This window comes from Phyllostomus hastatus, unplaced genomic scaffold (genome assembly GCF_019186645.2).
Source record: "Phyllostomus hastatus isolate PE091 unplaced genomic scaffold, TTU_PhHast_1.1 phas_contig_137, whole genome shotgun sequence".
Classification (NCBI taxonomy): Eukaryota; Metazoa; Chordata; class Mammalia; order Chiroptera; family Phyllostomidae; genus Phyllostomus; species Phyllostomus hastatus.
In genome coordinates, this window is record NW_025333583.1 from 4041839 (window position 1) to 4051186 (window position 9348).

Here is a 9348-nt window from a genome sequence, read left to right on the forward strand (position 1 = left end):
GGAGGCACCGAGAGAGCTGACAGAGCCTGGTGATGACAGACAGACAGGCACAGTCCCTGCCAGAGGGCTGCAAGGAGGACGCCCTGGGGCTTCCTTAACACCCCACCCAGTCAGAGACCAGGGTGCAGCAGGCGAGGCTCTCACCGTGGGCAGAAAATTTAAGGTGGGAGGCGGGGGCACATCCAAAAAACACAGGAACCGTGATAAAATGCACTATTTTCAAAAATCAAAAATAATGTCAAGAATTCATGATGGACAAAATATTAGCATTTTAAATAAGAGCAGGCCAGTCACGGCATCACCTGGAGCTGTATTGGAGCCAGAGGCAGAAGGAAAAATCTGATGTTGAGCCTGATACCGACCTGGCTGCCCTCTTCCCTGCCAACCTCTTATCTGAGTTTCCCATGGCTAATTCAATAATAATAATAATAATAATAATAATAATAAATTTTCAAAAGCCAGAAGCAAAGGAACCATGGCCTCCGAAAGGGACAGCTTCCCTCAGCACACAGCTGAGCGGAGGTAGCACCTGGAAGTCACAGGCAGCTGACGATGGCTCAGACCCAGGCCTGGCTCCCTGCTCCTGGCCCTTACTCCTCCCCAGCTCCACCGTCACATTAGAAGACCACAAGCACTAAGGAATAAATATGGATGCCATCACCAGTGTGAGCCTCCTCTCGGGTGTGAGCGTGAACGGGGCCTGGCACTGAGCATTCACACACAAGTCTGATAAATACCACCCTGGGCCAGAACCTAAGCCAGCCCGTCAGGCGGAAGACAGCGCGGCAGCCAAGCCCTGTGTGGAGCGTACGCCGCTGCCACCGGAGGGTGTCTTTTATTAACAGTTGCATGTTTATTTTAATGCTAATAGAAAAAATACCAGCACTTCAAACACTGGGCTTCACAGGTGTTTGCCTTACATTCATTTGTTTAAATAAACAAAGGGAATCTAGTTTCCAAAGCCAGTACAAAAATAACAGTTCGAGTGGGCAGACGGGGGATAAATGGTGATGGGAGGAGGCTTGGAGTGATGCACACACAATACAATACACAGATGATGCATTATACAGCTGTACCCCTGAAACCTATGTAATTGTATTAACCAATGTCACCCCGATATGTTCAATAAAAACAAAAATAGTTCAAGCTGTATTTGGATAAGGCAAAGACGGGAAGTGGTAGGCGAGGGACTGAAGGTGGGGAAGATAGTCATGAAGTGGGGGTGGAGGGACTCAGATGTGCCCTGCAGCGGCTGGTGGAGGACAGCCGATGAGACAGATTAACGGACTTCACGACGATGTGGGAGAATTGGCATCCCACATGATTGGTATACAAGTGGCTACTCCTTCCGGCTGCAGAGAGAGCTCCTCAGTGGAGGAAGTGGGGTCATTCTCAGCAAATTCTCTTTCCCCAATAGGTTAACGCTGGGCCCATGGCCTATGCACGGGCTTTCCTTGAAGAAACCAATGCAAAGAAATACCCTGACAACCAAGTAAAGCTTTTGAAGGAGATCTTCAGGTAAGCGTTTCTTCGTGGGCATGTTCTTCCTCGGGCTCCTTCAAACAGGGAGTCACGAGTTCCCCAGGAAGCCACCCACCTGACCAACCTCTTTCTGTGGCTGGTTGTTCATTTGCTTTTGTTGTCGCAAAAGGCAATTTGCAGACGCGTGTGGGCAGGCCCTCGACGTGAATGAGCGCCTCATCAAGGAAGACCAGCTGGAATACCAGGAGGAACTGAGGTCCCATTATAAGGACATGCTCAGCGAACTCTCCGCAATCATGAATGAGCAGGTGAGGCGCGCCTTGGGGTGGCTGCAGCTGTCCCTTCATAGAAAGTGCCCATCAGCTCCTCAGTGCCAGGAGGACCGGGAAGAGCCTCTTTCCTTGCTGCTGAAATCACCGCACTTTATGTGAACATCCTGTTGCTGACTTGTCCTATCCCCTGTGCGCAACACCCCTTGCCTCAGAGCAAAGATCAGGGAAGAGAAAAGGCTGGAGAAAAACGATGAGGACCCAGATACTTTCCACAGTTTTCAGAGGTGTTTTTCCAGACCGTATGAGCTGTTGGTTTGCTAGGACGTATGGGCCCCATTAGACACCAAGAAACACTGGGTAGCACTCCTGGTAGGGTTTACTACCACTCCCTTCACCCCTGATTTAGGACCTCACACCCCTTCCCCAGGCTGTGAGGTGGAGTTACATGGTTCTTCCACTAGGGGCCTCTGCACCACACTCAGGAAGAACATCAGAACCAAGAAAGACATGTATTTTGAAGGGCAAGATTGCCTCCACAAGGTTGGGCCTCCTAAAAACGTGCAGAATTGGGAAAAGACTCAGTCTCCCACCCTGCAAACAAGTCATTCATGACTTCTGGCATGTGCTCAGCCTGCTCTATAAGGCCGTGCACAAAATGTGGGCATTCAGTAATCATAGTACTTTTGGAAGTGCTGAAAATCAAGTGGATGAAAGGCAAATGCTGCTCGTTGGGCTTCCCAGCGCCCACAGGCCCTCCCTTCCCCTGACATATCATCACCCATGGTCCCTTCCAGGAGTTAGATGTATGTGTTCTTTACAAAATAATTAAGGGGGAGAACTTACCTACAAATAGTGCCTCATGCATAGTTGTCCCTCATTAAACATGAGTCCCCTTTCTTTCCTTAAATGGGCTAATGCTATCCAAACTACTCAGGAAACATGAAATGTTTCCTATGAATTTTTTATTCTAATCACTTTTTCCATATATGCTTCTTTTTTCTCCTTTTCCATCTCTTTCTACCCACACTGTAAACCATCCATCAAAGCTGGAGAAAGAAATGGCTAATTGACAACTGTTAGAGAGAATTCATCTCTATGGGTAGGATTCCCAGAAGAGGAGCGTTGGTTTGGGATTAGTAAGAAGCTGATGGGAATCAAATGTTCAGGGGAGGTGCCTTGGGGAACTCATAAATCTGAGCATGAAGCAGAAAGAACAAACAGTGGATCTGAAAGTTGGAAAAGGTGGTGAAGAAATGCTTGTTTCCAACTGTAAATTGCATCTGACCTTCACACTTCGGGCAAAAATGCTTTTCTCTTTTTTTCCTGGCAGCTCTGTTGCAGCCCGTGCTTGTACAACTTCTGTTCCTCTGTGTCTAGTATTTCCCTCAGTACTATGAGCAAAAGTGGTATGTTTCTCTTTCCTTATGTCTACTCTGTCTTTTGTGGCCTTCTGATCTGCCTATCTCTTCTTGTCATTGTCCCCAGACACCTCCAAGTGGCTAGTGTTCTCTAAGTTTTTATTTGAATTAAAACAGCTGTATTTCCACTTCAAGGTAGGTCAAAATGATGGTAAAGCCTACTGATTCAAGTTAAATTTAACCACTTAGCTTTTTAAAAGAAAATTCATACTTTACCAATTTTAAAAAATATTTGACCTCATTTGTATCCAAAACTAAAACTCACTATACTGTAAAGTGCTAAAACAAAAAGACAAAGACAGGGATCTGGTAATTAATGGGAGAAAAAGATCATTGATTTTCCAGAAAACCTTTCTAAGAGAAGCAAAGTTTGACTCTGTACTTTCTGCAAACTGACGCAGAGAAAAGAAACTGATGGACTGAACAGGTCTTGCTACTCAGTTATCAAAACAGAACTGTCAGCAGGAATGATAAAGTTTCTCTTTGTCCTAAGCTTTTATGGGGATTTGCCCACAGGTCTTTGCCTATGGCACAATCACCACAACATACATGATATCTTCAAAAAAAGGTGTTCCTTAAAAAATGATTTACTCCATTATATGGCTGTTTAACATTTCCATCTTAATTAAAATGAGGACAAAATATTAACTGTAGATGAGGTCCTGGAGGAGGGACTATTTAATTGACAATTATCAATCATAAGTACAAGTTATCCATAGCAAAACTATGCTATGTACAGCAAAATAAGCTATGTTCATGATAACCATGTGCTTTGAGTTAGTCATAATGAACAACTTCCTGAAATCAGAAATAACTAATAAAAGATAAGGGTTGGTTAAGTCCATAGTATTAAAAATGGATATTTATTTTACTTTGTGCTTATAACAAAAAAAAATGATGGTTTTCTCAATTTGTTTTCAATGAAAATGCATTGGACCAGAAAGTTTGAGTTTGAACTCTATGGAACTGGAAGGGCTGGCAAGTCTTCACATAACCCTGTAGCGCAGGAATGAACCATAACCCGTAATGTGCGGGTACCTTCCTGTACCTCTATATTCATGCAGATATTCTGGAAACAGGTACATACATAATAATTACAGTGAAGAGAGAAATTCTATCATTGAACTTTAAAAATAGAAGCGTAGTTAGAATGGAGAGACAGACGTAGAAATACAAAAGTAGAAATAGAATTAATTATGCCACTCATTCCCAGAGTGTCAGCAAAGTGTTAGCTGAAAGGCAGTCTGGGGTCGTTGACTCAGGGAACGAACATTCAGTCTCAGGGACGAGACGGGACGGGAGGAAGTGGATGCAAAATGGACATCTTGTGGGGAAGTGGTTTGAGTGATGAAAAGGATAGGCAGGCAATAATTGCCTTTATAGGCAGCCAAAATGCCACACTGTTCTACAAATATCCAAAAAGCATAAAGCCTTCTTTGATGGAAGCCAAAGGAACGCATATAAGTATTTGAATGAAACATGAATATAAGATACTCATCTGGAGTTTATTTCAACATTTGGAAAGACAAAGGCATAGTGAAGTCAACCATGCATGGTAATGGGCATCAAACAAAATATACAGAGAAAGGAACAGATCTATTCTGTTATGGTGCCCAGCAGGAGAGATGCAAAGGCATGTTGCTCTTAGGGTTTTACATGCTCTTTGGAAACATTATTTTCCAAATTATTTCAGCAGAACTTGTGACATTGATAATGAGCATGAATTGGTCATAGAAGATGCTGGTGCTCAGTGGGGATAGTAGTGGCGCTTCTATCTTGGAAGAGCAGAGCTAAAACGTAACAATGTGTGCAGTTAGTGGGAAAATCTCCATAGCTAGGAATTTTAAATATCCATTTTAAATGTATTTCTGTATAGAAATACATTTTAGAGGTGCCTGGGTGTCTTATCATTGTTTATTGTGTTTACATATCATTAGGACAGATGTAACAGGAAAGTATTATATAAGCATATTAACATAATTTTCAAAAGTATATATTTTCTCATATTTCCATTCATGCAAACATTTAAATGAGGTTTCAGTTGTCTCCCCTTTTTGGTAGTTGTTGACAATATAAATTATACACTTTCAGAATAAAATAAAATTCTGGAATTACTCAGATATATTCATAAGGTTTATTCAAACATTTATAAATTGATATCCGATAGTTGAAGAGTATTGTGACAATACTTTAAATCTTGCCAAAATGGCTATGACATGGGCTTGGAAACTCTTCAGATCTCCTTTGAGAAGTGCGTTTTCAAAATCTGCAGATTTCCTGTGAGAAATTGGTTAGAAATCACTTTTCTGGGTTTTCACTTTGTGTTTGGAGATATTAACATGAACCTATCCATTGCGTTCTTTTGTCCTATTGTGCTTTGTCCTGCCTGAAGATTCCGTGCCGGGACGAGCCGTCAAAGCGAGGGGTGGAGCGAACGTGCTCTCGAATACTTAGCAAGGGGACCCTAGCTCTGCCCACGGTCTCCGTCTCGCCCAGCGCGGAAGTCTGAGCAGAGGCCCGCGGCGTCGGACACGCCTCTAAGAGAACTTTCTGAACATGCAGCTAATCTCGGGGAAGAGAAGCCACATTTAATTTATTTGAAGTTTTTAATGTTAATATTTTTTTTACCTCGCTAGCTTGAGAATTTTGCCAGTCTCTGAATTTGCACATTTCTTAAGATTTTTTTTTCCTTTGAGCAGTGTTAAACAAGCATTCAAGCCAAGCTGAATATTTGCCATGAAATTTCAATGAACGTGCAGCTCAAAAGCAAACCTCGGTTTGCTGTCGGTTACAATACGTTCAACACCAAGTCCTCGTACACATGTTTTAAAGGTCAAAATGAATGTTTTTGTAACATTTAAGCATATTTCAAATGTAAATAGAAGATTGTAAAATATATGGTTTTTACCAAATTTAAAAAAAAACTTTTTAGTTGATACTTAGGACATGCTAAAATTATATGAATAACATTTCAGATATCGTACTATTAAAATATTTGTGTATGTGTACAAAAGTGTTGATAAATACTAATCTTTAAAGTTTGTGAAGTTCCTTTATTTGTAATATATGTGCTCTTAAAAGCCATGGGTTGTGAAATTACAGAAGTATTTTGTTGTTAATAGAAATAAAAACTACAATTATTTGCATTCCGTTCCCTCTCGAAGCGTGGGTGAGTTGCAGCTTCAAGTGGTTCGCTGGGCTGGGCGTGTGTTGAATGCAGTCCCACACTCATTACTTATGCTGCCACTCCAAGAGGTCAGGGAGAGAACTCGAACTTCCGCTGGGCAGTTCTTCCAAAGAGATCAATTAGACAAGCCAGGGGTTTCCAGACCTGGGAGATTAGTGGACTAATGTGGAGATGATATCATGAATCAGAATGTCAAGGGCTGTTTGTAATTATTAAGGCTCTTCACAGATATGCCATCTCTACATTCTGCAAACTTGTGGTAGGACTGCACTTTCCTGCCTCTTTCAAAGTTACATTCGACCACGTGACTTGCTTTAGCCACTGAAATGTGAGAAGAAAGGGGCCTGTGTCCCTTTCAGGCAGGTACTGAGCAGTGAGGAAGTGGTTCTGCCCAGCCTCTTCCCTGCTGTGATCACCCATGAAGCACACGGAGCTGGAGCCGCAGTGAGCAGGTGCACACAGTCACGCACACCCAGCGGTCCCTGCCGAGTTTGTAGAACCTGGAGCCTGAGTGGAAAATACATTGTATTGTGTTAAGGTGCCTGAGATTCAGGGCTTGTTTTTTCACTGCAGCATTGGGAGCTTATCCTGGCTGATCTGTACTTTTCTCAAGACTGTGACTGATGTTCTGCCGGGTTTGGGAACCATGAGCACATTCCACCTCCCTTTCCCAGCCACCTGCCCCGCCCCCTCAGCCAACACCAGCAAACAAAGCTGCCTCCCGCTGTGGAAGGTAAGCTCGGGAGCATCTTTTTTGTTTCCACCCCAGCAGCCATTGCAAAGGCCCAGTGTTCAAGTTAGGACACTTTAGCTGAGTCCATCTTTCTGCTCCCTACGTTTAGAGGATAGCACCTGGAAGCCACTTAAACATTGTGTACACTGAAGTGATTAAAAGATATAATTTAGACGAGAATTCTGATCCCTCGAGATGCATGTATCTGTGATGAGCTGACCTCTGGATCAGAGCGTTACTCCAGGCTTCCTTCAAGCTCCAGCGCCCCTGGTTTCTCACCTCTTAGATCGGCATCATGGCTCCTCTCACCCCACTTCTGCCTTTGGATTTTTAGGATGCCCCTTTGGGTCTGTCCCAGGACCCAGGAAGACTCTGTCTCTGCTGTTGTCTCTTCTCCCAACTCTACCTCTAGGCTCCAGCCCTCATGCCCATCCCAACCCATCCATTACCCCTGACCCACAGACTCTGTCGGCAGTGGGTTGCCTGTTCAAATCCAAAAATAAAAACAGATGTGTGGGGACTTTGTCCAGTGGTGCACACATGTGGAATGTGTTAGTTTAGCAATGCGAGCCACTCACTCCATCTTCCCGCATCAGCCCAAAGCAATCAGGCTCTGATTCCCAGACAACTTTCAAAGTCTGATGGCTACTGAGAGAGTCTAATGCACAAGGCCAATAAAAGACATTTGAAAACATAAGGAAATTTACATGGGATCCTGACTTGTTTAAGAGGGTGAAAGGGAGGTCAAGGAGTGGTAAGAGTTGGCATCTGAGAGCCCCCTTAGTCTATCCCCTGGAGCACCACCCTGGTTGTGTCTTGAGACTTAACGAGAAGATCCACGTTCCAGTTGGAGAACACAGTCCCATCCTGGCAGGAGTTCATGTGCCTGAAATGGAACAAGGTAAGTATGGACTTACCTGTGTGTGCACGAGAGGAGCTGCTATGGAGAGAGGATAGATAAGAACCAGAGCATGGTTGGATTCAGAACACGGATAATTAAAAAGTTCCAGGTGAATTATGGAGATTGCGAGACGTCAGCAAAAGAAAGAAATTCCCATGAAAGCTCTGACCTCCTTTGCCTTCCCCTTGCCTCTTGATCTTCCTGTGGCAGATGCATGTGGTTGAAGATGGAAGGTAAGACAAGACTAATTGGAGGGAGAGATTGTAAATCACAAGTCTCATGAGAGACACTCCAGTAAGCACATAAGTCTGATCTTAGAGGGATGCAGAATGAGAGAGATCAAAGCGTGCCCAGCTGGGGTTCATGAAGGTCGTTTGAAGAAAGTAATGGTGATTGAGCCTGAGTAATTGAGCAGAGGTTTACAAAGAATAGCTTTAAATAACATGAATGCCAAGGGTTCTCCAGAGGGATCTCCTTGCAATTTTCTTACATCATTAATATTAATACTCCACTATAAAGTCATTGTTTCTTGGATGTATTCTTAATGTGCAAAAGCTCTTTACTCTCAACGCTGATGACTTTACTTGTATTTCACCAACAGCAATATAACTATAACTACTAAATCCAGAGTAGGTGGACTTTTTAAGTTATAAATAAGATCGCAGTACTTGCAGGATATCTTTTTGAACAGAATGGCCCATTGGTTGAGAAAGTTGGTTTCTTGATACTTGCAGGGAGCTCAGTGAGTTTCTTTGGATTTCTAAGGGACTTATCTTCTGTAACATTATTTTTCCCTTTGGGTGGACAACTTTAAAAAAAAAGAAATAAGGAATAATAGTGAAGTTCTAGAAACCAATGTAACCAAAAAAAATGGAATTTTTACTTTATAACAAAGGTCAAGGAAAAAGGAAATCTGGCCTGAAGGGCTCTGAGTATTCTACAAAAATATTTACAAGCAGCCACCCAAGGCCTGGGTGGAGGCCTTCCACCACCTCAGCTCAAAAACACTTCTCCGGACTCCTGAGGCCCAGCACATTCCATCACGTGGCTTCCAGTTTCAGTCTCTCCCTCCTCAACAGCTGGGCAAAAAAGCCATTGACTCCCCTGAGTCTGTTCAATTGGTTATTCTTTCCTAAGCTGAGGGGTTTGGGATGTGAATGGCCCCTTCTTTTGCCTGTCACGTTTGGAAGGCTTGAAAATAGGAGTCCTTTCCAGAACAAAATGGTTCCCGTTAGGATTGGAAGCCCTGACGTCACAAGTGATGATGAAAACCACTCTTCCTTTAGGGGACCCAGACCCCGATACTATGGGTATTTACAGTGATTACTGGGGAAAGTGAGGACAGACAACAATGG

The 9348-nt window shown here is 43.3% G+C and overlaps 1 protein-coding gene across 4 annotated transcripts in view; it reads left to right on the forward strand.

The window, feature by feature from the left end:
• Positions 1-6322, forward strand: part of DOCK10 (dedicator of cytokinesis 10) — a 227440-nt gene extending 221118 nt beyond the window's left edge. For all 4 annotated transcript variants that reach the window (XM_045853121.1, XM_045853131.1, XM_045853114.1 and 1 more), the window contains 3 exons: positions 1418-1518; positions 1652-1790; positions 5565-6322. In XM_045853121.1, the coding sequence (XP_045709077.1) occupies positions 1418-1518; positions 1652-1790; positions 5565-5681 (357 nt within the window). In that variant the 3' untranslated portion in view covers positions 5682-6322. The remainder of the gene's footprint in view (positions 1-1417; positions 1519-1651; positions 1791-5564) is intronic.
• Positions 6323-9348: the final 3026 nt, after the last annotated feature.